The 27,441-nt window shown below is 50.5% G+C and overlaps 7 protein-coding genes across 7 annotated transcripts; 5 read left to right on the forward strand and 2 right to left on the reverse strand.

Moving 5' to 3' along the window:
- The first annotated feature begins 153 nt into the window (after nt 1-153).
- V8C40DRAFT_248793 (Hsp70 nucleotide exchange factor FES1) lies at nt 154-1,166 on the forward strand. The gene has a single exon (XM_083216620.1). It carries the CDS (start codon nt 332-334, stop codon nt 980-982), a length of 651 nt encoding a protein of 216 aa, XP_083071488.1. The 5' UTR covers nt 154-331; the 3' UTR covers nt 983-1,166.
- V8C40DRAFT_248796 (mitochondrial 54S ribosomal protein uL5m) lies at nt 1,088-2,993 on the reverse strand. Its single transcript, XM_083216621.1, has 3 exons — nt 2,154-2,993; nt 1,404-2,097; nt 1,088-1,341 (listed from the first exon to the last, which is right to left on the reverse strand). Exons 1-3 carry the CDS (start codon nt 2,408-2,410, stop codon nt 1,216-1,218), a joined length of 1,077 nt encoding a protein of 358 aa, XP_083071489.1. The 5' UTR covers nt 2,411-2,993; the 3' UTR covers nt 1,088-1,215.
- A 2,411-nt stretch (nt 2,994-5,404) lies between these two features.
- On the forward strand, nt 5,405-8,151 carry V8C40DRAFT_275676 (ubiquitin carboxyl-terminal hydrolase-domain-containing protein; the record flags this gene model as incomplete). Its single annotated transcript, XM_083220754.1, has 3 exons — nt 5,405-5,743; nt 5,798-6,695; nt 6,746-8,151. The coding sequence occupies 3 exons, from the start codon at nt 5,405-5,407 to the stop codon at nt 8,149-8,151; spliced, it is 2,643 nt and encodes an 880-aa protein (XP_083071490.1).
- A 1,112-nt stretch (nt 8,152-9,263) lies between these two features.
- Nucleotides 9,264-10,668, reverse strand: V8C40DRAFT_41300 (TOM complex pore protein TOM40). Its single transcript, XM_083222952.1, has 3 exons — nt 10,253-10,668; nt 9,542-10,189; nt 9,264-9,481 (listed from the first exon to the last, which is right to left on the reverse strand). The coding sequence occupies exons 1-3, from the start codon at nt 10,559-10,561 to the stop codon at nt 9,374-9,376; spliced, it is 1,065 nt and encodes a 354-aa protein (XP_083071491.1). The 5' UTR covers nt 10,562-10,668; the 3' UTR covers nt 9,264-9,373.
- A 1,056-nt stretch (nt 10,669-11,724) lies between these two features.
- V8C40DRAFT_41399 (bifunctional fructose-2,6-bisphosphate 2-phosphatase/6-phosphofructo-2-kinase) lies at nt 11,725-14,232 on the forward strand. The gene is made up of 6 exons (XM_083222954.1): nt 11,725-11,889; nt 12,165-12,353; nt 12,410-12,713; nt 12,791-12,871; nt 12,941-13,543; nt 13,622-14,232. Exons 1-6 carry the CDS (start codon nt 11,876-11,878, stop codon nt 14,048-14,050), a joined length of 1,620 nt encoding a protein of 539 aa, XP_083071492.1. The 5' UTR covers nt 11,725-11,875; the 3' UTR covers nt 14,051-14,232.
- A 3,322-nt stretch (nt 14,233-17,554) lies between these two features.
- V8C40DRAFT_280376 (uncharacterized protein) lies at nt 17,555-18,333 on the forward strand. The gene has a single exon (XM_083221390.1). The coding sequence runs from the start codon at nt 17,594-17,596 to the stop codon at nt 18,131-18,133; it is 540 nt and encodes a 179-aa protein (XP_083071493.1). The 5' UTR covers nt 17,555-17,593; the 3' UTR covers nt 18,134-18,333.
- Nucleotides 18,334-25,422: 7,089 nt separating this feature from the next.
- On the forward strand, nt 25,423-27,306 carry V8C40DRAFT_41666 (kinase-like domain-containing protein). The gene is made up of 6 exons (XM_083222956.1): nt 25,423-25,666; nt 25,732-25,904; nt 25,966-26,049; nt 26,103-26,451; nt 26,505-26,903; nt 26,964-27,306. The coding sequence occupies exons 1-6, from the start codon at nt 25,621-25,623 to the stop codon at nt 27,095-27,097; spliced, it is 1,185 nt and encodes a 394-aa protein (XP_083071494.1). The 5' UTR covers nt 25,423-25,620; the 3' UTR covers nt 27,098-27,306.
- Nucleotides 27,307-27,441: the final 135 nt, after the last annotated feature.

Consider the following 27,441-nt stretch of genomic DNA (forward strand, 5'->3'; position numbering starts at 1 on the left):
CCTCGGAGATTTGGCTCACCTCCAGTTTAATTACCTACTAAGTGAAGCTGATGATCAAGTTCTCGGTTTGGCCGGGATGGAACTCCAGGTAAGGCTAAGGCTGGACTGTAAGGAGTAGTAGCCTTACCAGCATCCTGTGTCACTAGTCCATATCTGGCCTAGAGAATTCTTGAAGTTTCCAGAAACTGCATTACCACAAGCGAAAATCTGAGGAACTTCGAGAACAATTTCAGCGTCAAAATCAAAAGCACAAGAGAGCGCTCCATAACTCTTTATCCTCTTCATTACACAATTACCCACACGTACTCTCGCTAAGCCAAACAACGCTATCATGGGTGACAAGCGGCTCAACGACCTCCTGCGATGGAGCATCGAAAACACTGAGGGCGATGGCCCCTCCACCGGAGCTGAAGCTCAAGCACCACCTCCGACAAATCTCACCCCGGAGCTGATGGCCGCTCTCATGGGCGGCCCCTCCGATGCCGACCTGATGAAGGGCTCCATGGAGCTCATCAACGATCCCGAGGTTACTCTGGAAAACAAACTCATCGCCTTTGACAACTTCGAGCAACTCATTGAGAACCTCGACAACGCCAACAACATCGCCAACCTTGATCTGTGGACCCCACTGCTCGAGCACCTGCGCAACGAGGAGCGCGAGCTGCGCAAGATGGCGGCGTGGTGCGTCGGCACGGCTGTCCAGAACAACGAGCGCACACAGGAGCGTCTGCTGGCTATGGGTGGACTGACGCCTCTGGTTGAGATGGCGCTGAAGGAGGACGAGGCCGAGGATGTTCGGCGCAAGGCAATCTATGCGCTGAGCTCTGCCGTCAGAAATTACCAGCCTTCGATGGATCTTTGCACGGACGAGCTCAACAAGAGAGGATTTACTGCGGCGAAGACTGACGCTGCGGATATGGATGCTGTTGATGTTGTCATTCACGGTCTCAGGGAAAAGGTCAAGGCTGCGGCTTCTGCATAAAGTATGGCGTTTCAAAGCAACTTCAATAAAAAGGAACACTGGGCGGAGTTGGGGCGTTTTAAAAGGTCTTGGATGAATCAGCCGATAGGGACTTGCATGTAGAGGTATCCTACAATATTCATACATTGTATTTAACGGTTATATATTTAACGATACATGTGTTGTACAATTTTTTTTATATCCCCCGCAATTTTTCTAATATTTAACAAGTGATGTCTTCGACGTGATATTCATCAATGTGTAATCTTTCCATAGAAAGGGAATCCCAATGCTTCCATGAGCAGTCTGCCCTGTCTATCCGAGGTCGCAGAGGTGTGAATAAAGATATGGCAACCAGGCATCAGCTTAGGAGGATACATCTATCGCCCAATGTCAGTATTCAGGGTTCGCAACCGGGCCGTTTCGTCAGGACAATACTCACATCGTAGTTGAACTCAATCTCTGGGAAATAAGCCATCCAGGCAGGCTTCATACCAAATGCAATATTGCCTGCGCTGTCACCACTGGTGGCCTTGATGCCCGGCCAGTCCTTGATCTTGGGCAAAACCAGCGTCACAAGCTTGTCGACAAAGTCGTAGGCCGCAGCACCGCGCAGGGTGGTCTTGGCACCAGCCTTTGATCCCTTTCGGACACCCCAGTGGATGACATTGTGCTTCACAGTCGTCACCTCGGGGAACTGGCCGCTGATGGCTTGGACCACGGCGCGGGCCACATGAAGGTACTCCTTGTTGTCGGCGGCCAGAGGAGCATATGAGTTGATGGTGACGGCCTCGATCTCGGGAATGTTGTGCCAGGCGACGTCCCTCTCTAATATTCCAAGCCTCGATGAGCCTCCACCTCTTGGCCCTCTGCTAGGTCGGTTCTTGTGATATGGTGAAGATCCGTCCCACTGGCGCAGCACTCCCTTCTTCGATTCGACTGGCGTAGTCCCAGGTGGGGTGTGGTTGTATGTGAGCGTCATTAGGTCTGGCGCAATGGTGCTATCGTACGTGTGCTTCAAGCGAGGGAAGCTGAATGGCCCAGGAACGAAATCGCGAGCCGTGGGATCGGATGAAGGCGGCGCTTGGACTGGGTGCAGAGGACCTCGATTATATTTGGGAGGATGGTACTGGTATCTGATGTTCGTATTAGCATGGCTTCGTCCACATTAGCATGCGATGGCAGCACATACCGATTACCAGGGAGCCGTCTTCCCGTTCGGCTTTGGCTTTGTGATTCCTCAAAAGCTTTAATTGTGTCCTTGTCTGGCTGCGGCGCCGAAAACGAGGATGCCGATTCAATATCGGCGATGCCATCAGCTTTCACACTGGCATTGTATGCCACTCTCGTAGAGGCAAATCCTCTGGCGCATAGCGGAACAGAGTGGTTGGTTGGCAGCTTTTGCCTCAAGGCTCTCGCCAGGCGAGCGCCCTCTCGAGAAACCGACATTGTCGCCTGAGCAAAAGACGCAATGCTTCGTCCGAGGTGTCTTTCTCTACAGCCCACCACGATCTCGAGACAATTGGGAATTTTCCAATTGCTAGCTGCTGGGGCACTAGCCACAGGCTAGTCCCGCCAGGGTTTGCGCCACACCATGGCCGTTCGCATCGGGCGGGAGTGTGGCCGTGCACCGTCCCTCTCTGACCCTTGCAACGTTTTGCACGCATGAATACAGCGCCAGCTCAAGGATCTCGGCGCCGATAGAGTAAGATCTCGTCGGAGTCAGTCGAAACTACCTAGTCAATATAGATGATTATTAAGCTATCGTTCAATATTCAAGCAGATCAGATGGATAATGAAGTGATCTCCTTCTATATCCAAGGCATCGAACCGATACTCATCTCACCTAAATCGCCTGGTAATTCATCATGTGTAAGTCACCACAAGAGAGGTGCCCCGTTAGTCTCTCAACTCTACGAATTTGGTATTTCGTATCATAGTATGGAATCAGTACACCGTAATCAATATTAGCCGTAGATAGTGGGTAAGATTACACAACAAAATGTTACACAATACCACGCCTGTCGTGCTATTGGCACTCTGGTGCGCCCATCTTCGGCGGCTCCTTGAGACTAGCCTCTACTAAGCCGCCTGACTTAAGGAGCTCCTTGTATTCTGCTGATTCGATGCATTCAGTCACGCCATGAGGGTTGAAAGCCGCTGACATTTCAGCGTCCTGTAGCATGTATCTGCTCAGCACCAGCAGGTAAAGGGTGGTGATTCATACAAGTCCTTGGCACTCAGCTTTCGCGCAGATACTTGCTTCGTCAAGCACGATCTTTGGGGGCAAGGCGATACCGGATGATTAGGGCTGGAGAGAGATCAACAGCGGTGACGTTATTTACTTCTGTTGGGAGTATTCACTTCAAGTCTTGACCCAGGCCGAAATAACCTGTTTAAGTTTGTACCAGGTATACATGAGGCTCTCTCCTTTCAAATGGCGAATTAACCTTAGTTACGACATGGGTCTTCGAACATTTCTCGGGCATAAGAAAAGATAAAATGGCTGAGAGGAAGCATCCGCCACTTCAGAGCTGAGGTCAGTACTAAAACTTGGAATGGCTAGTACCCGTATGTTACTAGCCTACACCCAATGCTCATATGTCAACGGGTAGATGGAAGGTTTCTGGATAGGCTCGTGACGGAAGTAAATATAGCACATGAACCCTGACAAGCTTACATGTAGGTTAGTTGACCGAATCTTCCAAAAGATCGCCCTAGCTGTTAGTAAAAGACCCCTCCTGTGATCCCCCTCACGCGCAATGATCTCTAGTCCCGCCTCTTCCGCACACGACTCAGAAAAGACTCGATACTTTGGCAGGCAGGTAACATGACCGTGATGTGGAGATGAACGAGCTGCTTAGAAGTGCGTAGACGTGCGTAGACTCCATGACGGCCGAATATCGTCTGCCTTGAGCGCGGTTGGTAGAATTACGTAGGCATTCGTACGCAGGCCACGAGGCCGCTGGAATAAGTCAGTTTGGCGAGGCACGAGAACGCAAGGATGGCAAAGGGCCGCCTTAGCACCGCGCAGATGTTCCGTCGTTCAGCTTCAGGTCGATCAAGGCAGCCGAATTTGCGGATCTGGCGGCTCTGAGGCGAAGCGAAATCCCGATGCCTTTTGCCTGTGCTGTGCATGTTGATTCACAAGGCGCAGATGATTGGCGCCCAGCCGTGATAAGCTGGAGGTCAATTGCGGATCCTGCTGCAGCAGCCCGCGAAAAGGAATTTCCAAGGGTGCAGCGCATGTACGAAGCAACCAGACAAATTAGACTGAGGTGCATGAGCAGAGTCTGCAGGTGGCAGCGATCTATAAATCTCTCAATGCCACCGTGAGGCTTCGATGGGCTGTCGCAGGGGGCCACCTCAGTGCAGTATCGCGCCGCGCTATAGCGTCCCTTAGGGCCCTACAGCCCACTATCAGCCCCTGGCAAGACCGGGTCCACCCAGTGTCCCGCCCCCGCCACTGTAACATCAGCCAACACGAACCACTAACTTTAGCACTCACTCTTTGCTGCCGACCGGACCTTATTTGAAGCTGCGCCTGGAACCACTCGAGTCCATTTGATGGAGTTGTTGCGCAACTCAACAGCCGTCATCTCTCCTCCTTCACCCGCGCTGTACTGCCCCGGAAAGTTCTGTTCTCGACAAGCCTCTGAACTTTACACTGCAGCTGTTGCTCCTCATCCACGTCTGTGGCGCAGCGTTTCCCCTCGAGCTAGACCTGTCCGACACGAAGCCGAACCCTGGTAGCCATCCCTCGCACAGCGGCCGACGAAGAAGACTGGCCGTCAGGCTGAAACAAGAAATAAAAAAAGACTCCGATATACAAGAAGCCATCGTCGCAATACGTCCAGCCCCCCGCCAGCGCCAGCGCCTCGCCGAGACTTGTCTCGCCCTATAATGGGGGCGCACCGAACGCCTCATCTCTCGCTGGTCGTCGCGAGAGCTTGATTTCCACCTGCTCTACGTTTTTAGTCGTCATCGGGCTTCTGGCCGTCATCCTTGAACGATGAAGGAATTCCCTAGGAAGTTTCTCAGCCTGCGGGATAAGAGCGGCGAGCACCATCGTAGCAAGTCAGCTCCTCCCGCAAATAAGGTAAATCACTTCCCACTAGTCACCAGTCAAACTCCTCATTCAACATGGCAATGTCATGGCGGAAGATTTTGAATCATCCATCATACGTCGCTCTTGGTTCGGCAATGTTAAACATCACTGGCAGGCCCGTCCCCTCTCTGCAGAAGCGTTTCGCTCCATATTCAAGCCCGACCATGCGAAACAAACCCACCAAAATGAGGTGGACGCTGCGAGAGAGGTCGCCAAGGTGTGTTGCGCTGTGTTCTCTGCCATGTCTACGAGCGACCGTTTTGATCTCGATCCAAACAAACATTGACACTTGGTAGATTGAGGATATCCTGCACCGTTTGGATCAACTACACATTATGAACATCACCGAGGAGCATGTCCGAGACATCTTGGGGACCAAATTCGTCAGTGGAGACCTGGAACGCGCTGTCCAATTCATCGATATTGAGAAAAAGTCTTCTTCTGGGATTATAATTCCCTACGACCCAAGTGTCCAGATGGTTGGTGCCGAGAACCGCAGTGCCGTTACCTGTTATATAGACTCCCTTCTCTTCGCCATGTTCTCCAAGTTGGACGCCTTCGAGTGCATGCTCAAAACCGATTTCCCAGAGGACGATCCTAGGCATAGACTCGTCATCCTTCTGCGCATATGGGTCAACATGTTACGGACGGGCAAGCTGATTCGTACAGACTTGGTGAGTAGCGACAAACTTCAATCTGAGGAGTACGCAGTTTACTAACATGTCTAGACCAAACTAATACAAGATTCAATGGCTGAGTGCGGTTGGCCAGAAGCTCGCCTTTTAGAACAGCAAGACGCTTCCGAAGCATTTGCATTTTTTACAGAAAAGCTAGAGTTACCACTCCTTTCACTACAGGTTGATTTATTTCACCAAGGCAAATTCGACAAGGACGACCACAAGATCGTTTATGAGAGATTATTGAACTTGGCAGTGCCATCAGATTCCGATGGTAACGGCATTAAGCTAGAAGACTGCTTAGAAGAGTATTTCAACACCCAAGTCGACGTCCTCAGAGACAGCGAGGAAGCAAAGAAGCTGTCGATTGCGGAGGACGGCACTCTAAATTCGCCTTCTCAGCTATTAATTCCCAACCAAATCCAGCTGATTAGGGATGGAGAAAGCACTGCGGCACCTGCAGCCATGACATTATCCCCAGTCGAGATGTCGCCGTCGAAGCCACTGCCAGATGTTCCTCTGGAAACAAACAAGGAGGAGAAGGCCAAAGAAGAAATTCCAGAAGAAGGGGATAAAGAGATGACAGCCGATGAGAAGGTTGACGAGAAAAAAGCTGAAGAGAAGAAGGTTGACGAGGAAGAAGGAGAGGACAAGGTTGAAGAGAAAAAAGATGAAGTGGAAGCTCCTTCATCGGAGCAGGTCAATGGAACGAGCCAGAATAGCACTCTCGGCGAAACATCACAGTCAACTGTTGTGCCTGATCAATCAGGGGCATCTTCTTCTCGGATGACGATTCGGCATAGGTCAACCAGCGTCATTCAACGAGTCATGCTTGATGACAGAGGCCGCCCAGCCAGTTCTGAGAACATACGCAAGAGGCTGAGTTTAAAAGGGTCTACCGTCATCAAGGCGGTCACAATACCTGCATGGCAATTCTTCCGCCTAATTCGTATGTACATCTCTGGTAGTCAGTTTCCCTTTTACTAACATCCTACGCAGCCTGGCACGCAGTCAACAACAGCACCGAGCCTCGGAACAATGTCGAAGTAGCGATGAATCTTGATCAGCGCCCAGTAGTAGGCATTTGCTTGAAACGATATGCCATGACCGAGACTGGCCTACCCAAGCGCCATAATACTTACATCGACATCCCCGAGAGCATGAGACTTCCTCACTTTATGCTCGCCGATGGCCCACACATAGAAGAGGAGACTAATGGGTTAGCGACAGAGTACAAACTTGTCCTGCAATCCATTGTCTGCCACAGAGGCGATTCTTTACAAAGCGGTCACTACATTTCGTTTGCCAGGGTGGCCCCGAAGCTTCTAACAGACAACAGGAGGCATGATTTCGATCCACCTCCGGACTACGAAGAAGCGCAGTGGGTGAGATTTGACGACCTAGATATTGGCAGACGAGTCACCTTTGTCGATGACATTAAAAAATCTCTAAAGGTCGAGATGCCGTATCTACTTTTCTATCAGATTGTACCCATGGTCGACGCACCTTGTCCAACAGAAAGTACAGAAGGCAGACCGCCGTCTTATGACGAGTCAAAGAAAAGTCTCGAGATACTGCGCTCCACAACTAGCGATGAAACACCCTCCAGTTCGACTCACGGACTGGTAACGCATCACGAACATCAAGCATCGGCCTCCACACAAGCCCTGGTAGCGCACCCACCCCATGAGCAGCAAGCCTCAGCTTCCACGCAAGCATTGGTATCGCACCACGAGCATAAAGCCTCAGCTTCTACTCAAGCATTGGCAACTCACCATGAACATCAAGCTTCCGCTTCGACTGGTCGTCTAGGTCAAAGCAAAACACCGAGCATCAGGTTATCCGCAGAAGTTGAGCGCCCATCTCGCAAGTGGCTGGAAGGCATTAGCATGAACTTTGGTGGTTCATACGTAGAGTCGGTCATCTCGCGTCGCCAGAGCGTGGCCCTTACCGATTCTGCTATTCACACACCATCCATAACTCCGGATGCTGGGTCGCCTGCTATGGCACCGGTTGACGAACCAACGTCTTCAAGGTTATCGCGTGCCGCCTCGCGCTTCAACTTGGGCAAACAGAGTCGCCCTGCCAGTCAATCGGGCGAGGGCCGCATCAGTCTCAACCTGAGTCGCTTTGGCGGCTTGATCAAGACGAGCAAAGAGCCGCTGCCGGAACCACCAGTGCTAAATATTTCGACTGCAAACTCAACAGGACAGCCCAGTCCCCAGCCTGGGTCGCCCACATCATTCGAGAAGCAGCTGCACCACCCCGCCGGCAGTGAGAAGAATGATAAGCCTGAAAAGACAGAAAAGGCTGAGAAGCAAAAACACAAGAGAAAGAAATCCAAAGAAAAGAATGAGAAACAGAAGACAGGGGATCAACCAGAGCGGGAGTGCGTAGTGATGTGATGCGCTCTCGGGGTTTAGATGCATTTATTGTTCACAATGAGGCATAACAGCAGCATTATAGGTTTGGAGCATTTAGCAGGACGACGTGCACTTTTCTTTGACTTGGATACATCTTTTTTACTTTTCTTTTAAAAGCCGTCATGGACATTGCGCTTCTGTGAAAGAATCATGACATTCACGTTACTTTGGCATACATGTAACGAGGACTTGTATGGTTGACAGTCCTCAAGGGGGGTGGAAACAAAAAAAGAGAAAACCAAAAAAGGCAACTTTATATACAGAGATACCATGGCGTTGATGGATGGGAAATTTGTTGTTTGGCAGACAGACAGTAATCAAAAGAATTGGTTACAATCAGACTTCAATCTTTTACATCAGTATGAGCTCTCTAAGCTCCCATTCCACAGTATCTTCGTCAATGCATTACATTCAAGCTCGTCATTTCCTCTATCTCTCTTGTACATTTCAGCATGAAAAGCAAAGCACTTAAAAGAAGAACTGGGCCATTTGACCAAATATGCCATACTAACTCCAGCCCTCCCCTTCCCCCCTCCCTCCGTTTTTTTGGTTTCCCTGCAACACGTAGCCCATTCCATCCCATACATAAATTGACGACATCCCAAATGCGTTAACATGCCGCCCATTTTTCGCCCGAGCCCAATACACGAATGCACCGGCCTTTGGAAGAAAGTTGTAATATACACGGGGGGGCAAATATGCAAAAGAAATGCAATGTAAGCTGAGATAGATGCATTTTTGAGGCATAGCGCCCCCCTCAAAAAAGACTTGAGAGAGCCACCGTCATGAGTCACATTAACCCTCCCTCCATCCTCCTCCTATCTTCCCTCGCTCCCTCTCTTCGTGTGCTTTTCCTCCCCCATTGTGGAAGCCATGGCCTAACCCTACCATGAGAAAGGGCTTCATAGAGTCTATCGAAAAGGGAGGAGTTTTTCTTTTTTTGGTTTCCCCGCTGTTTTCCTATTCTTTCTCCTGAAAGGATCATCGAGCAACAGCAGTGGAAGTTTTTCTTTTCTTTTTCTTTTTTTCGTTTCTTCTTTTTCTCCTTAATAATCAGACAAGTTATGAGTGAGGCGGCATAAACAGTTGAATTACTCGTCCCACTTGTCCTTGGTTGGCCAGCAGTCCTACTACATTAGTTGTCTATTAACCAAGATCCGATCATGGAATCTGCGCTGTGCTGGGATTGTCCAGTCGTGGCCATTTAGAACGGGATGTTGGGGGGAGACTGGGCGCCCAGGGCCTCCTGTTGGTCTTGGAGCTCTTCGGGGGCAGCCTCAATTGAGACTCCGAGGCCGAGCTTGGCTTGTTGCTACTCAAACAGTTAGTCAAGGAATAGAATTTTGTCTCTTTGAGATTGGGAATCACATACCGTAAAGTGGTCAATGTCGGCAGCAAAGGTCATCATGACGGGAGGAGCGACGCGCTTCTCCAGAAGGCAGCTCAGCTTGCCCTTGGAGTCGACCTGGGCTCGGAAAGTGGACATGCGGAAATCGTACTTGGCACCAATGGTAGTGACACCCTCCTTCTGCAGGCCGCCGCCCATCAGACCACCGGGAGAGGGGACAAGGCCGAGGCTCAGGTCAACACCAGCTTGAACCTTGTCGGACAGCTTGCGCCAGTACGAAGCGTTGAGAGTTCCCATAGCAGCCTGCAATTGAGCGGTGGCGACCCAGTCGGGGGTTTTGTATCGGGCGCAGTAAGAGACGGCACATTCGGGACCTTGAGTCAGAGCAGGGCGTTGCCAGAGGGTTTCCAGACCGAGAGCGAGCTTAGGGGTGATGGATTGCAGGTAGCTTCCGATGTAGATGCCAGTCGCTCCACCCTCGAGGAAAGAGGGGTTGAGCATCTTGAGAGAGGCACTGAAGTCATCGCCGGTGTATTCGTGTTCGAACTGGGCCATGTCCTGGCCGCCAGGGGAGATGGAGAGTTGAGATTTGGAAACCAGCTTGTCGGTCCATCGGTAGTTGAAACGGCCGGAGAGGGAGCCTTCGTTGTCCACGTTGCCTTGGCAGAAGATCTAATCGAGCTCCGAGTTAGTTCCGCGGTGCGGCTTCGGGCCACAAAATGCGACGCTGCTTACCTTGCCGGTGCCGAACATGGCGGCGAAAGTGTACGGATTGATGCGCTCACCCATTGCGAACTGGTGAGAGACCTGGAACAGCGGCGCCATGCTGAAGATCTTTGTGAGGTCGGCGCGGATGCCGGTGAACATGTAGTTGTTGAGGAAGACATCGCGCTGGACTTCCTTGGACAGGGACTCTATTGTGCCGGGATTGGACAGGCCGAGCTTTGCCCTCCGCTCGGAAAAATAGTTGACGGCATCTCCTATTGTGGCGGCGACGGGGTTGGAGAATATGAGGGACCGCAATGTGTCGACGGGAGTGGCCATGATGCCGGTATCTGTGGCGGCTCTTGAGCCGAGCCGATGAAAAAACGGTACAAAGAAGAGGGACCGGAGAATGGAGCAGAAGAGACCGGGTCGCTTCGCTGGTCAGGGTCAAAGAATCTCAGTCTGAATGTCTGGATAAAAAGAAATCCAGAGCCTCAGGCAAGCCTCGGTCGCGGATGTTGGCTTTGCCGCAGTGGTCGAGCTCCGAAGGCGGCTATAATGGGATGGAGTCGTTGAGAATAATTTTCAATCGACCCAGTTTGCCAGCACGAGTACGTCCAGTAGCCTGCGGGAGCTGCACGAGCCACTTTGTGACGCAGCCGAGTTGCCTTTGCAGCCGCTTTTTTGGTGGGCGGACGCTGCGATAATCCGGCCCCGGTGGCTGTGGGCACGTGGCTGCTGGAGGCTTTGTACAGGTATTGGTGTCTGGCAGGTACTTTCCGTGTTTGTCGCTTGTAGACATTGGAATGTACTTTAACACATAAAGGCACCTATACAGCTTCATATATATATAAGCATCGCAATCAATTTTTATCAAGATAAAATAAATATACCTAATAGTAAATGTATACACACAGAGCCACGCCAATGGCCACTCTTTTTCACAAGCAGCATCTGCCTTGGCATTGCTACTAGGTAGAAATGAGGGATGGTGGGGTAATACTAGCTAAAGTGCCCTCCTCAGCGTAGAGCCTGATGTGGTTGTGTGTCGCGAGGTACCTGGGCTGGGTCACGTACCGAGATACCTGGCTGGGCTGTTCCGAACTTGTACCTCCCGTAAGTGCCCGTAGCGCCCCCTTGCATGCATGAACGGCCTCTTCATTTTGCATCCGTCAAAACAGTACCCTAGAACCGAATATATCCGCCTGTGCGGCTCCCGAAAGCATCAAAAGCGACTGCTGCCCTTGTCACAGATTTCAACAAGCTTCATCGTTACTTGGACCTGCACCAGCCGGATCTGTTCCACTGGAGCCGAGATTCTCTAGAAATTACAGGCATCTTCTCGCCTGAAATCCCGGTGGTGTCATCATTCCTGCAAAGCGGGGCGCGAGGCTGAGATAGGTCGGATCTCATCTCGCATATCTCACCGCATCAAAGGTCGCCTGAGATCTCTCAATTTTCAACAGACGCGCTGCTTGTATTGCCGCTTCTCAGTGAACTCGGCCTCTTGCGAAATTCATTGTACCATAAGTCTCGGCTATCAGAAGAACAATCTGCATTGTTTATTAGGCATCGATATTCGAGCTTCCGAGCTACCTAACAAAGTCTCTGTGGGATCATTCAATTATCCGCTTGTTGATTTGAACCAGCAAAATGGATACCTTGCTGTAAGTGAATCATGTGCGCTGCTTCTCATATGGGGAAAAAACCGGAGCATGGAAGCTATCGTGGTGATGCCGTTCAAAGCGTCACACTGACGGCCCGTCCGCTTCTCCTATTCAACCCCTGCCCCTGATCCAACCAAACCCTGACCACATGATATTTATCCGCTACATGTGACTTTGAGCACTGGGTGATTTTCCATCACTATCTGTTTACATCTGCATGCAAAATTTGGGAATTGAACAAGAATGGAATTGGGACTGACAGAAATGGACTCCAGGACCGCTGAGATTGCGGCAAACGCTCCCCGGTACCGCCGGAGAAGTTCAACCTTTATCGACAGTATCCACGATGTGTCGGAGGATACTGATATGGCGCCGGCCCAGCTTTACAGTACCATGTCTGGGCGGCTGTTTCACTCTGGTCGTATTGCCATTGTCATGGTTGGGCCGCCTGCTCGAGGCAAGACGTAAGTCAACGAGAGTAAGATTGCTGAGGTCCAAGCCAAAGATTAACAAATGGTAGACACATTTGCGTATCTATGGCACGCTATCTTCAATGGCTTGGCGTCAAGACTCGTATTTTCCACTTGGGCGACTACCGCCGAGCGACCATTGGTCCCGATGGCTCGCTTCCCGATGATTACTTCTTCCCTGATGCTTCCCCTTCATCCGTCATACTCCGCCAAAAGATTCTCAAGAAATGCCGTGAGGATATTTATGCCTGGTTGAATCATGAGAACGGCCAGGTTGCCATATACGACGCGGTCAATCCAACGGCGAGTGGAAGACGCTCTCTGGCCAAGGAGTTTGCAAAGCACGACGTCCAGGTAAGGAATTTAACAAGCCGTAATAGGTTTGCTTTTTCTCTCTCTTTAGTTTCGTACTAACACCAACTCTCACATAGACTCTATATATCGAATCATTTGTGAATGACGACCAGATTTTGCATGACAACGCCATCAATGTCAAGATTTCTTCGCCCGATGTAAGCCTTTCAAACCACACAGAATCATGGTTGCATCTCTCCCTTTCCAAACATTAACCGTGACTATAGTTTGCTGGAATGGATCCCGAGGAAGCAGCAAAAATGTACTTGAAAAGAATAGAGATGAGGATCCCAGTATTCGAGACCATGAACGAGACGGAGCTCAACTATATCAAGATGATTAATGCTGGAGAAAAGTTCTTCTACAACAACCTTAGCTTCAACTACTTGTCTCACAGAATCGTCTTCTACCTGACCAACCTCCATATCAAATCACGAACCACCTTCTTTGCCCGTGCGGGCACAACAACGGAGGAAGACTCGTACAAGGCAGACGCAGACCTCTCAGAGCAGGGCAGGTTTTACGCTCAACGGATGTCCGAGACGCTGATGAAACATCGCGAACAAGAAAGGCTGGAGCAAATCGCCAAGGGCAAGCCCGAGACGCCCCTCCGACCGCTTTCAATCTGGACGTCTACTCGACTTCGCACTATTCAAACCGCTGATTACCTCAAAGAAAAGGGATACAAGGTTCGGCAACGCTCCCAGATGAGCCAGATCAACCCCGGCGTCTGTGAGAAGATGTCAGAGCGCGTGATTAGGCAGATATACCCCGAAGAGGTTGAAAAGCATGCGCTCGACCCGTATCATCACCGATATCCCCGTGCCGAGGCAAGTTCAAATATTTTTTTTTTTTGGGTCTCCTTGTGGCGAAGGTTGAATACTAACCCTTTATTTCCCCCTATGCAGTCTTACCATGACCTTGCTGTTCGACTTGAGCCCATTATTTTGGAACTGGAGCGAGAGCAGAGTGACTTGCTAATTATCGCACACGAGTCTGTTCTTCGCGTGCTATTCGCCTATCTCATGCACTGCTCTACTATGGATATCCCTAATCTCAAGTTTCCCCGCGACGAGATTATTGAGATTATTCCTGCTGCCTATCAGAATGAAGCCAAGCGTATTCACATTCCTGGTTTGGATCCTAAGCTGCTCCCAGGCTCCCCCGATGATATTAGGATACCCGGTAGCCGACCCCTGAGCAGGCCAGAGAGCGGCCAGATGAGCCCAATTCCCGGCGGGTTGGGCAGCCCAGCTGAGCCACTAGAGAGGCCGACGGAAAAGGTGGTCAATACGGCGAAAGACATGGTGGCGGACAAGATTCACGATGAGATTTAAGTACAAGTACGAAGTAGTGGCCACCAAAACTTACATTGAGAATTTAACCGCTTGGCAAAGGAAAAGAAGATGGTGACGAAGACCGACAGTGTATGCGGATGCTGCATCATCCATCATGTCCTGTTCTTTGGTAAATTAACGCTTTTGGCGACAATCTGGCAGCGCACTTCAGGTACGATGATGGAAGAGGAGCGCGGCCAAGACTTTGATGCATCCTATATCATCCGATGCTCCCGCTCCTTCGGATAGACGAACTGCACGTAATTTGGGTTCTGCTGGGTGACACTTCCCGGCTTGCCGCATTCAAGGGGGCCAAGGAGCCTAGTATGATGCGGAAAAGGGGAACATTGCTGACGCTCCCGCATGACTTGGAGGCGCGCTTGTATTGAATCGGCACACCCTCTCAGCCCGTTCGCTGAATGCTGCCGCGTTTTTTTTTTCTTTCGCCAAGACACAGGCTGCTCACTGGGGGGCCAGACAACGCTGCTGGCCGGGCGCGCTCTTGTTTCGCTTTGTTTCTGTCTAATGTCTCCCTGCATATGCGAGTTTCAGCTTTGGGCGAGTTCTCTTGAGGCTTTCAAGGGTTGCATGTGAAGTGTGGGAAGATTGTCAAGCGGGAGATAGGTTAGCGGTTGCGAAGATGTGTGTTACGCACAAGATATATCCCTCTTCCCACCCCTGTCAGATAGTCTTGAGCAGTTTATGTGTATGCTGACGAGGTGCTGCTACATCCCAACAATAATAATCAAACGACTTTCAAAGTCCCAATAGACGGTTCTGTTTCCGGCTCCCCGGTGAGATTGCACCTGTATTACCAGATGGACTAGATGTGGACGGGTGGCTTGAATTCCCAGACTATCTATCCAGTAGCTCTGGGGGATTTGGAATCGAGAAGCATGAAAAAGGGGGGAGATGAGCTTATTGTTGCGGGTGTGGCAACTGCTTGCAATCTAGATGGGTGAGTGTACAGACGGATGCGACATCCGAGATTTGGAGTGTGCAAGATGAAGACATACTCGTACGAGTACTTGATACTGTACTTCAAGTGAGCAAGTGAGTTGACCTTATCTGAGGCCTGTGCTGTGATGTCTGAGACATGCAGCTCTCTATCTGGATTAAATGGCGGTTATTTCTATTATTCGAGCATTATGTGAATGGTTTACAAATGACAATTACAACGTGTGTTTTACCATGCTATGTGCTCGGTAGAGCTTTGGGATTAAGATCAGGGTTGAAATCACACGTTTGTATAAGTTACCAGGTAGCTTCGTGGGTAAGTGGAAAGAATACATGTATATCTAGAGTGTGTTACTCCAACAGATATTCCATGCCTACAGAGTGAAAGTAATCTATATAGACAAATTAGCTGCTGTGCAATACGCCTACTTCCAATCCAACATCTTGCCTAGTCAGGCACAGTCTCTCCAACCCAACACATCCCATCTACAGTGTCGTACTTTGAAGTGATATATCTGCAAAGAACATGCCTAGGTACTCTGTAATACTTGTAGCTGACAAAGCTGGAATACACGTACATGAATAACCCCCTCCCAACCTCTTCCATAACTGACTCGTCTATCAGCATTATAAGTGACAGCCTTCTCTCTATGCAGGAAAAGAGGGTAATCCACCAGTAGTAACCCGTCTCCTCAAGGCAAGCAAACGAGTCAAAATCCCATACAGCCGCGACAAAGACCTGCAGCTAAGCAATACAGGCAAATAATCATGAGAAAACGCCTATGCTCGGCTGACTACATCAAATACCAATCAATTAGCTGTACCTGTGGTGTCTCTCTCGCGCTCCCTGCAGCTGCAAAAGCCCGTCTGACCTGGCTGGAATAAGTAAGGGTTGGGGGTTGGTCTTGTGAGTACGAGCATCAAATCACCCCCATCCATCCAATGAGGACTGCAGCTCTGCCTTGATTTGTCCAATCTTTGTTTGCTTTTTGGGGGGTCTGTTATGGGGACTTTATTGCATCCTTTTCATGTGTGGCCCGGCCCGGCAAGCGAGGCGGCCATTCGGATTCGAGTCCCGTACAGTACGTCTTTAGTCTGGGTCTGTGAGTAGACGCGGCTGGGTCGTACGAGTACGAGTACTTGATGGTTTCTTTTTTGTACTTGTTTCTCTTGCAACTTATCTGCGTGTTATATACAGAGGTGTAGTACAAATAGGTATGACTACACGCACAGAGCCATATGGATCTTGCAGTCGTTGACCAAGTAGCATCTCAAGTCTAGTGTGTGTGGTAGCATACGAGTGCAAGGTACGATATAACACCAGCACATCCAGCTTGTTCTCCATAGAGTGTAGTATTGAATCTGCCCGTCTCAAGAGAAGTGATGACGACGACAAACTCAATTCGTACAGTACCAAAGAAAAAAAGCAAAAGAAAAAACAAACAAGTCACTTGACTGGCAAAGACAAGGGGAACAAAAAGCAGACCTCTGCTGCACCACATTGGGACGCTGTCCCGGACGTGCATCTCCTAGAGAGCATTCGCTCGACAGGGGGCCTGTTCATGGTCTCGTGGCCTCTGTGTGGGGCCGCTGGAAAGACATCAAATATGAAGAACAAAGTCCATCGTGTTCTGGAATCGAGCAGTGAAAAGCGAGACCCATCAGGCGTGGCCGAGATTGAATCAAGGTAATTCACATTGAGGATTCGATGATATACGAGTAGTAGTTGGTACTGCCTAGTACGGCTAGGTGCTGCCATGGTGCAATAAAGAGAGATTCAGATTCAGGGTCCGCCAGGTTTGATCTGCAGGGTATTATCGAAATATGCCGAAATATCTCCCAAGCGGGGCATTTATGGGAATGCGGACAGTGCGTCGCTTTTCTTTGCTTGTTCCCTCTGCAATTTCATGAGCAGCATTGTATACAATAATATGTGTAGGTAAGCTGTTGTCATCAACTCTATCACGTGCTTTGGCAAAGATGGCTAGAGATGTTAGGATGATGCAGTGTTTTTATTTCTAGCACTGCGGTAGGTAATCTGGTCTCCTAAGTTAGGGTCCTCGAACTCATGGTGCAACTTTAATAGGGTTCCCGATGAAACGAAACGCCATTACGGGCGTGATCAAAAGCCAACCATATTATGAAAGAGTTCACTCATAACTCATAGAGTTATATATATATGAGCAATAAGGTTTTACTTAATACTCAATGGCTGATGCTACGGAGCATGTTCAGTCATGGCTTGACTATAGTTCCCGCCTTGGTTATAAGATTTATTGGCTGAAACATCATATATAAAAGGCCGGCAATAGATCCCTAGTATGCAACATGTCAAGAAATCTTTCCATTCTTTGTCAACTATCGAAAAGCCTTCGTCATCTTTGCATCAAAGAGCCCGTGCGACGGCTTGCACAATAGATACCCTGCACATCATCGACAACTTCGTGTTTCATCTACACGAGATAGATACTGATAAGTTCATCGGAGCGAGCCTTTAAATAAGATAGCTTTCCACATTTTAGTAGAAACTACCTTCCTAGGCGTCTTACTAGGTCAGTGTCGCTACGAAGGATTCACCGGAACGGGATGTCGTCCGTCAACAGACCGCTCTACGAGCGCATCGATGATGCAATCTCCTTATGTTTTCTTGCCGCTGTGGTATTGTTATACTTCCTGAAAGTATCGGATGTTCGACTGTACTTTGAACACACCCAACTTCTTAGGGCTGCAATACCTGGTGTAGTCGCTTTTCACTATTTGATCCTTGCCGCCAGTTGCATACTCGAGCCTTACTCTCAATGTGCTCGAAACTTCCGAACAAGGACGGCCATCGTGACGGGCTACTCTGGGAACTACCGCTCAGAGGTCACACGTGATCTGCGAACATGGGCTGCTAACAGCCTGGACGACATTAGGAACCACCACTCAGAGCTCATTCTATATGTGAGGGCTGTAATCGGACCTTACGATCCGAGCTTTGATGTTGCACGAGAGCTTTTCTGGACATTATATTGTTTGGTGTTTAGCTGGTGGATGATTAAATTTCTGGTCTTGTTGCCGCGTAAATTATTCGCGGACGCAATAGAATGCCATAAAAGACTGGTTGACCGAGCAGTCAATAGCTGAGTCGTTGGGATCGAGACTACGACTTGATGAATTATTGCTTCTATGAAGGAGGGAGTTAAAGGAAGTGGAGTTTTGGGCGTTATTATTGATTGGGAGGAACATCGGCCGCAACGCATCAGCGAACGGTGGTATATTCCAGACGGTCTTGGGAAGGTCGAATATCTTTAAACAAATGATGAAAAGTAAAGATGCACAAGCTATAATGGTTTCTTGTGCCCTAAATAGATAGCCAATACTACCTCCTATTCAGTTGCAAATATGTCAAAGTTATGGTGAGTAACGGCCATGTACTATGGACATATCTTTCATCAAAGAGGAACGGTAAGACATGTCCACACCATAGGAGATCTCTCTATAAGGTTGCCCTGATTCTTGGTTATTGGTTTCGAAAGGCATTGGATGGCGTCCACAGTGTTTTGAAAAGATATGCACTGGCTGGGTCTATGTACCACCTGTGTCCTATTCAGGAAATCTTTCCAGACGCGTACTCGTACGGAGAGTTATGGGCAGCCGTTGAAGCCCTACGAGATATATGCTGAGTATTTAACTCTATATAGACTGCCCGATGCTGTAGAGCAAAGCACAAAGGACCTGACTAGCTCAGAGTCTCAATGCCAGTGGCAGAAGTTCATCCAAGACAAAGATGAACGCAGAGTTCGAGGTATCAAGGTCTGGCAGTGTGTGCGGCAGCAGCAGCAACAATGTGAGAAAACCTGACGGGAAGCTTTCAATGGTAGAGCACATGCACATGCGGACATGGCCCAGCCGGTGCTACATCCGTCGAGCCCATTTTACAAACTTGGGGCGAACAGGACAGGGCGCCACGTTGCAGCTCAGCCAATTGACAATGATCATTGGCTGAGCCTGTTAGGGGAGAGCCATTGGGTAGCCTGATTGAGAACATGCAAATGTCCCCGGGTCATGCTCTCATGCTCATGACAAAGCTCATTACAGAGGAGAGATACCGGGCGACTCCACAGACATACATTCGTACTCCTGTCTCGTCATGCGCGGTGATGGATATCATGGCCATGGGAGAGGCAAATCGTCAGGGACCTCTAGCGTTGCATGATTCCGGTCATGAGACCCTTTTGACGAAAGAAGAATGAAAGGGAACAAGAGAGCTCAATGTAGCCGCCCTTGGCTCAGACAATTTTCATCTGCCTTTTGAACGTTGGAAAACCCCAAGAGCAGGAGCACAGCAGGTGTTGTCGCCGAGAGCTGACAAAAGATGCTGTCGCCAGTCTGAGAGATAACCAATCCAGTAATTTGATGGCCTTGAGACATTCAACGGAGTTTAACTCGTCCACTCGGACGCACCAGATGGGCAGACTAGCGCTGCTTAGTTTTCGCCGGCCGTGTCTCTCGCCCAGATGACTTCCAGCATGACGTTGAGCCCCAATGTGACCAGGACGAAAGAGACCTAAGACGGAACAGGGGGGGCCTCAAGTTGGCGTTCGCGCTATGCTACGTGGGCCCTTTTTTCGCCGCATCAGCACATGCAGAGAGACGACGCCGACCTTGTTGCGCTTTTCCGCAGGCCTGTCATGGCAATTGGTCGTCGACGTACGCAAGGGGGGATCTCGGGAGGCGCCATTTAATCTCTCAGGGCTCGCATCTCCGACCGCACACTGTGAAACTCCAGCTGCTTTCGAGAAATGGAACGAGGCGAGCTTGAGAAAAAAAAGGTCGAGTCCACAGAAAACCCCCGTAGAGGGCTGGAGCTAATGAAGAAGCCCCGTCGTCAAAACAGTTGAGACTGGACGAAAGAAAAAAGATGGAGAAGAGCTTCCGGATAGCGAATCCCAAGCCTCTCTATAGTTGGATCTGGTTATTGTCCTCTAGTGGTGCCGGCAGCAAGCCGTTGGAGACAAAAATCACGGATCGACCTCCCAAATGGCAGGACTTGGGAAGGGGGAGGGGCCAGGAGGGGCCGGATGCTGCAACTGGTGAGGGGAATGGGAATGGCTAGCAAGCAGGCTGGGCTAGCAAAGCACTCAAAGACAAAAAACCTCCACAGTGGCCAGAGACCAGAAGACCGGAGACCCGAAAAGATGCTTTTTCTCTCATGGCAATTCGGACGAGCTTGTTTGCTGCTCCACCGCGGCCGAGGCCTGGCGAATGGGTGGCGGCCGGTTTCCAAGAATCAAGTGCAGCTTTGCTTGCTTTGTATGTGCTGTGTTTTCGGACATAGAGTATAGAGGCCCGGGAGCCTTGTCTCGCCTTTTTTTTTTTTTTGGAAGCTGAATGCCGGGATGCTGATGCTCGTTGCCGGGATAATCCCAAGAATGACGACGCCCTGCTGCCGCTAAAAAAAAGCGCGAGCATCGTCCAACAAGGCTCTGGAAATGGCAGAAACCTGCATTAGATATGGTGACAGACATATGACGGCGGGCACATATCGTCGTCTCGGCTGCCACCCGAACAACACGAACAGCACGTCGGCCATTGTTAACAGCGTCTGGCGTATACTCGTAATTGCAAGTTCCATGCAGACACCAGCCTTTTGCTCAACTGTATCTCACAGCGACATTGCCAGCTTCGGCCGGGGGTCATTCGGCCATCAACCGTGCAAAAATAACAACCAAACTGACTTCCCAGCATCCCGCCACGGCGCGTTCCTTTCGGCCCCTTGCTGAAACTTGGCGTTGCGTTTGGTATTGGCGTGGTAGAAAAGCAAAGACGAGAGGGAAAAAAAGACCAGTCACATCCTTGCTTGTGCAGGCACCTGGTGCGCGATGCTACATTTCTATATGTGGTAGCAGTAGCGCATGCACCTAGAAATAGCGTGTAAGATGTTGGTGTTGCCACAGCATATCTGCTTTGACTACTGTACGAGTACAAGAACGGCGTACCTGCAAGCATCCGGATCTCTGCCTGCGAGAAGCCTGGAGGGAGGCAAGGCTGCTGCTTGTCTTGTATATCTGGGCTGACCACCTAGGTGGCTAGTCCTTCCTTGCACTTGTACGAGTACGAGCCTGTAGGATCCTGAATTGAACGGCATGTCTTGTTTCAGGGACCTGATCCAAGGGCGGCCTTGCTTGGCTGTGGCAAGCTCCAGCACAAAAGGAGGGTGTGCCTGCGGCTTACTTTGTACCAGTCTCAAGGTGCTTTCCGTGCCGTGTGAGGTCATCGTCCACAGTTCCTATTTTGGGTGGACGATACTAAATCGTCGATTCCCGCAGGGGCAACGCTCGAGAGATGAAGAAGCACGACAAGGCGGTAAAGGCCCGGAGAAAAAGACTTGAAATGGCCACGAGCAATTGAGCCGTATGCCAACATATTAACCGGTAGATGAGGGATTCAGAGACACTGCCACATCTGGCGTGACCTGGATGATATCACGAGCAACATGATTGGAAGCATCATACAACCCTGGAGCAGACAAGTATTGTGAGAATCCTGACGCATGCACTATACATGCAAGCCGGATGCAGGTTTGAGGGAAATATATATATCAAATTCTTTGCCCGTGCATTCGGCCGCAGATCGCAGAGATAGATGCTGGCAAGCTGGCCCATGGCTGCGCAAATCTCGCCGCTGGCCGAAGCTAGTCGGGAGGCAGGGCACTCAAGGTTTTGGGCTCTCCCGGTTTGAACACAACACACCTACGAGTCAAAGTCTAGGTGTCATGCTGAGTCGAGTCGAGTCGAGTCGAGTCGACGAGCGCGTCTCAGGTCATCATCAGCTGGAGGAAACGAGGCAGACAGACGTGGCGTTTGCTGTGCCCATTTGTCAAGGACAAGCAATAAAAATCGAGGCGAGAAAAAGGGGGGTGTGTGGTGGCGGCAGCAGCAGGTCAAGTGGTGAGGGGTGCGTTCCGTCATTCACAGCAATTGACTCTGTAAGAACCCGCCGGGCTGTTCGTCAGTAGTTTTGGTTTTGGCCCGCACAGGGACAAGACGATGAAGTGATGCGATGCAGCTGGAGAGATCAAAATCCAATGGAAATTGGATGCAATTTCTTTCACTGTCAAGTGACCTCTGCTTGCTGGCAAAGAGGGTAAGCGATTTGTGGGAAGCCTTCCTGCAACGCCCAAGCAAAAAGAAAAAAAATTGCGGTAGCTCAGCAGCATTGAGTGACGGTGCTACCGGCATCAGGCCACAGGCTTGTTGCCACCTTTTGCTAGGTAGAACGTGACGTTTGAGCCATACCCGCATTTGGCCACATACGGCCATAGCCTTTGGCGTTGCAATTCGTACAAGCACGACTGGTGTACGGAGTATTACCTGGTAGGTACCTGACTATGAGCAGACGAAGCACGAGTTCAGTATAGCTCAAGCAGGGAGTAAGAGGGCCTCGAAGGAAGAAAAAAGGGGGAATCGAGACCAATGGATGGAAGCGTTGATCTATTAATACCACGTACATGGTGCCTGAGCATCGCCGCGTGAGCTGCCTGCTGTCAGGTCAGTGCGGTTTGGTGTGGTTTGGTGTAAACTGACGCTCAGATGGCCAGGCAGGGCGGCTTATGCTTAGCAGCTCGGCTCTCGTTGTCCAAATCTAGTCCCAGGGCGTCCAAATTGCTGTGGCTCTGATCTGGCCCAGGCGACTTACAAATGCCTCGACGAGATACTAGTGGCCACTAGGAGAGCTCAGATTTGCATGGTTCTCTGCACGGCCAGTCTTTGACTTCCGCTTGCCGAGTTTTAGCGCCAGGTGCCCGTCTCAAAAATGAGCACATGAGCACCTCGAGCCTAACAACTGCGGGTCTGCTGGATCTCTAGCAAGTTGCGTAGCACTACCTCCAATACTAAAGTTGTAGTAGGTACAGTACTTACGGTACTACTGAGCAGCGGCGAGTTTTTTTTCTCTTCAATCCTTCTTCTCCTTTTTCTGTAATCGAATTGTGGTAGAATAGCAAGAAGAGACAACATAAAACACAGGGATACAAAGGCAGAGATACAAGAAGAAGGCAGTTATATAAGATGGAGACAAGGATTGCCGGCATTGGTGGCTGGATTCACGGATCAATTGATTGAATCATCCTCAGCAGGTACCTCTTACCTCTGTACCTTAACAGTACCTGGTCACTGCTTCCACGATAAGCGCGTCTCCTACCGCCCTGTATCCCATCAAATTTCTCTGTATGGAGTGCAGTATCTCCGTACGAGGTCACCCGCCATTGCGCTGCCTCTAGTGGGCTTAGGCTCCCCTCCCGCAACAGCTACTCGACAGGTACCGGTACATGCTCGCAGATTACCTCACCTGTGCTGTAATGCCATGCCATGCCACTCTCTGCAAGCTCGCACCATCTTTCCATCGTTTGCCGGGCCATCGACCCATTGACCACGAACGAAGAAAAACAAAACTGTGAATGCCCTCTGTCTTGCGTGCGTCCTGACATCTCACACTGCCTTGTATCGAGAGAAAGCATATGCCGTGTTGTTGGCCCTCACTCCCATCAGTCTTGCTTGCATCGACTCCAGCTCTTTTTTTGTGCGTGTTGCGTTGGTCAGGTGGTTACTCGAGGTAGCCTCCCCAGTCCAGCCTGCACCCTCACTGGAGACTTTTATTACCGCGCCTCGCCCTCCCCTCCTCGACTTTTTTCCACCTCACCTTGAACCCTTCTTTCACCGAGCAGACCAAGAGGCACAAAGAGTACGTTGACCACCGCTAGGCACACCGTCTCCCCCTCTTCCCTCGTGTGCAATCCGTGCACCTTCTCTTCTCTAGGGAATGCTTGGCTCTCCCGCTGCATGTTTTGACCGAGAGGCCTATTGGGGCGGAATGATGGCTGGAGAAGAATGAACTTGAAAGAGTGCAGCAACTGACCCTGAAAGCAGCCAGAAGCAGCAGCAGACGCAGACGCAGGGTGCCCCGCATCGCCTCAGAGTGTAATAGCCAGCAGTGCAACGCGACGAACAGCCAGTAATCGTCGATAGCATCTCCCCAGCGTCCATCCCGTAATCGACCCTCGGATCACGAGATTGAATCTGTCGGTTTACACACCACTCGACTCTTTATTCCTTGTCCTTGGGAGCCGCTGCATAGCCTTTTTATTCTGGTCGTGAGCCTGTGCAACTGCAACGACTCTCAGACTCGTGCCGTCAGCGTCGCGCCGTGCTCCACAGCCTTCCGTGCCGGTCCTGACGTACATCATCCACCAAAAAGCCTCCCGTTTTCTTTGTGCTTGCTCCTTAGCCACCTCCGACACCTTTTCGCAACGCCGACAGAAATCACACATCTTGTTTCTCTTGCGCCACGACGACTCGTTCAATTCGCATTGATCGTCACGGCTGTCATTCTGTATTCGGTAGGTCCAGTCTCCTCTTTTTTCTTTGTTCGTGCTGCTTGCTTCTGCTTCACCACGCCGGCCAAAGCCCTCACCAGCTCTGCCTGCCTCGCATCCCGCTGCCCTTTCCTTTCCTTTTCCTCTCCTCTCTTGGCCCTCACCTTGGCGTCACAAGGCTGCAATTCGGCTCTCGTCCTTCTCTCATCATCGCCCTCGCCTCTGCCGGTGCCCCTTTCCCCTTGTCCTCGTTGTTTGTCGTCCCCATGCCTTGCTGCTCGTCGCCTGTTGTATGTCACGAGCCCACCACGTTAAGCACCCCGCCCTGCTCCCTCCAAGACCCGCCTCTTCCTCTCTCTGCCCAGCTTTCTCGTGCCACTACACCAGCTAGCGATTTGGACCTATGGAATTTTCTCTACACCCGCTGCCGCCTGTCACCTCCTGATTGCATGTACCTACACCTCAGCAGCTGCTTTCTTTCCTGGAGGGGCGTCTTTTTCCCTTTTCTTCCTCTCTTTTTTTTTTCTCTCCCACCCTTCACTCTCCTACCCATTTATTTCCCCGACATACTGCCTGGCGCAGCTGAGAAATCCCCATCGCACCGAGCACTCCCTGGACTTTCGTACCTGAGTTTCTAGGCCACTGCCGTCGCGCAAGTTGACCATTTCATCATTGGCAAAGCTACCATTTTTTTGCCCAGCGCGTCCGCCTTAGTTGGTGCCTTTCCCCCTCCTGCTTCTCAGCCCCAGTCACCTTTCCCTCCCCGCACTTCCCATTTCGCCCTGGCAGCGAGCGTGTCACCACAATTCATTACCTGCTTGCCTGCACTCGGTTTCAATTGCCGCTGCATTCTCCAATTCGTATCCTGTCGATATCCCTGATTCGTATTCCATTTGTTTCCAAGGCGAGAACTCTTTTCGCTAAATCTCGACGTGTGTTTAGCGGCTCCTCTGCAAATCCTGCTCAGCTTCAATTTGACGGAAAACAACCAGCCGCGTGTCATCGCCGCAACGGAAAAAGCATAGAAAAAAAAAGGTTCTTGCCAAGTCGAACAAGATCATCGACCTCACTACCGGCGACAGAAGCTCTTGCGACACGTCGCATTGCATTACCTTTTTCTATTTCCTTCATTCTCGTTGCCCACCACGGCCCTCGTCAAGGCTCGTTCATTGTTGCCCCTCACCTGCCTACCGCTTGGGTGTTTCAAACTCGATCTCCGATAGCATTGGCGCCCTAGTCTGAGTACACTCGGCCCAAAATGTCAGCCCACCGGCCAAATGCTTTCAACAGCTTGCGGATGGGAGGTAAGTTGATTGTGCCGTACGGTGTACTTTGGTACCTATGACTAATGAGCCGTTGCCGTCTACAGAGGTGATCCGCGAGAAAGTTCAAGATGGTATCACGGGCGAGACCAGAGATCTGCAGTACACTCAATGCAAGATCGTTGGAAATGGTTCGTTCGGTGTTGTTTTTCAAACCAAGCTTTCACCATCTGGTGAAGATGCCGCCATCAAGCGAGTTCTCCAAGACAAGCGATTTAAGGTACTATACCCCCAGCTCCATTTCCCGGTATAGCCACCAGCGACTAATTTTGTTGTGGTAGAATCGAGAGCTCCAAATCATGAGAATTGTCCGACATCCCAACATCGTTCAGCTCAAGGCTTTTTACTACTCGAACGGCGAACGTGTACGTATAACTCAACGTCTTTTTGGGTGCCCCTTGACTAACAATCCTTCTAGAAGGATGAAGTTTATCTCAATCTCGTTCAAGAGTTTGTTCCCGAAACTGTTTATCGGGCCTCTCGCTTTTTCAACAAGATGAAGACGACCATGCCCACCTTGGAAGTCAAGCTGTACATCTACCAACTCTTCCGAGCCCTTGCATACATTCACTCTCAGGGCATCTGCCACAGAGACATTAAGCCTCAAAACCTCTTGCTCGATCCCAACAGCGGCATCCTCAAGCTGTGCGACTTTGGCAGTGCCAAGATTCTGGTCGAGAACGAGCCTAATGTTTCGTACATCTGCTCCCGATATTATCGTGCCCCCGAGCTCATTTTTGGTGCTACCAACTATACCACCAAAATTGGTACGGCCTCCTCATCCCGTCGAGTTTTATTCATTTGCTAACCTTGACTGTAGACGTGTGGTCCACGGGATGCGTCATGGCTGAGCTGATGCTCGGCCAACCTCTGTTCCCCGGTGAATCTGGTATCGACCAGCTGGTCGAGATTATTAAGGTTCTCGGCACGCCGACTAGAGAGCAGATCCGCACCATGAACCCTAATTACATGGAGCACAAGTTCCCACAGATCAAGCCTCACCCCTTTAACAAAGTGTTCCGGAAGGCTGATGCCAATGCGATCGATCTCATCTCCCGATTACTCGAGTATACGCCAACCGAGCGTCAGGCTGCCGTCGACGCCATGGTGCACCCCTTCTTCGACGAGCTCCGAGACCCGGCCACCAAGCTGCCTGATTCACGACATGGAACTGGCCAGCTGCGAGACTTGCCCGATCTCTTTGACTTTACCCATCATGGTAAGACTACATGATGCCAACCTGTGACTACCTTGGGGCGTTTGGCTAACTTGATCTCAGAACTCTCCATTGCTCCGCAGCTCAATCAACAGCTTGTACCACCGCACATGAAGCCAATCCTGGCTGCCCGAGGACTTGACATTGACAACTTCACGCCCATGGCGAAGGCGGACATGCTGGCAAAACTGGACTGAGCCACACGGTGACTGAATAGAGTTGGCAGGCTTCTGCTGCACTCTTAGAAGCACTTGGTGTCTCTGGAAAACAACCCTGTTCTCTCCCCCCGTGTAGAGCTTGGGTTGGTGCCGAGGGTAATGGCTCGCTACTAAACTTGGGCCGTGATTGGGAGAGGCGATTGAGGCATAGTCTCGAAAGCTTGCCGTGTGGAGTCCGCATGCTCGACACTAGGGAACGGGGTGAGATGGGTTTGTGTGGTGTGTTGTGGAGAGGAGAGCTTCGGACATTGTCTCAAAATTGGCAAAGGAAAGGAGGCGTTTTTTTGATCCCCTAAAAAACTTGGTTTTCCGGGCGGGAACCT

The sequence above is a fragment of the Trichoderma camerunense genome (assembly GCF_050948025.1).
Source record: "Trichoderma camerunense strain CBS 138272 chromosome Unknown V8C40scaffold_12, whole genome shotgun sequence".
Lineage (NCBI taxonomy): Eukaryota > Fungi > Ascomycota > Sordariomycetes > Hypocreales > Hypocreaceae > Trichoderma > Trichoderma camerunense.

Coding starts and splice junctions, on each gene's coding strand:
- V8C40DRAFT_248796 (XM_083216621.1), bottom strand. CDS start 2,410: ATGTCGGTTTCTCGAGAGGGCGCTCGCCTGGCGAGAGCCTTGAGGCAA. Junction 2,098..2,153: donor AGACGGCTCCCTGGTAATCG/GTATGTGCTGCC, acceptor TACGAACATCAG/ATACCAGTACCATCCTCCCA. Junction 1,342..1,403: donor AGATTGAGTTCAACTACGAT/GTGAGTATTGTC, acceptor ATTGGGCGATAG/ATGTATCCTCCTAAGCTGAT.
- V8C40DRAFT_41399 (XM_083222954.1), top strand. Junction 12,714..12,790: donor TTGCAAAGCACGACGTCCAG/GTAAGGAATTTA, acceptor ACTCTCACATAG/ACTCTATATATCGAATCATT. Junction 12,872..12,940: donor TCAAGATTTCTTCGCCCGAT/GTAAGCCTTTCA, acceptor CCGTGACTATAG/TTTGCTGGAATGGATCCCGA.
- V8C40DRAFT_248793 (XM_083216620.1), top strand. CDS start 332: ATGGGTGACAAGCGGCTCAACGACCTCCTGCGATGGAGCATCGAAAAC.
- V8C40DRAFT_280376 (XM_083221390.1), top strand. CDS start 17,594: ATGTCGTCCGTCAACAGACCGCTCTACGAGCGCATCGATGATGCAATC.
- V8C40DRAFT_41300 (XM_083222952.1), bottom strand. CDS start 10,561: ATGGCCACTCCCGTCGACACATTGCGGTCCCTCATATTCTCCAACCCC. Junction 10,190..10,252: donor CCATGTTCGGCACCGGCAAG/GTAAGCAGCGTC, acceptor GAGCTCGATTAG/ATCTTCTGCCAAGGCAACGT. Junction 9,482..9,541: donor CCGACATTGACCACTTTACG/GTATGTGATTCC, acceptor CTGTTTGAGTAG/CAACAAGCCAAGCTCGGCCT.
- V8C40DRAFT_41666 (XM_083222956.1), top strand. CDS start 25,621: ATGTCAGCCCACCGGCCAAATGCTTTCAACAGCTTGCGGATGGGAG. Junction 25,905..25,965: donor TCCAAGACAAGCGATTTAAG/GTACTATACCCC, acceptor TTGTTGTGGTAG/AATCGAGAGCTCCAAATCAT. Junction 26,050..26,102: donor ACTACTCGAACGGCGAACGT/GTACGTATAACT, acceptor CAATCCTTCTAG/AAGGATGAAGTTTATCTCAA.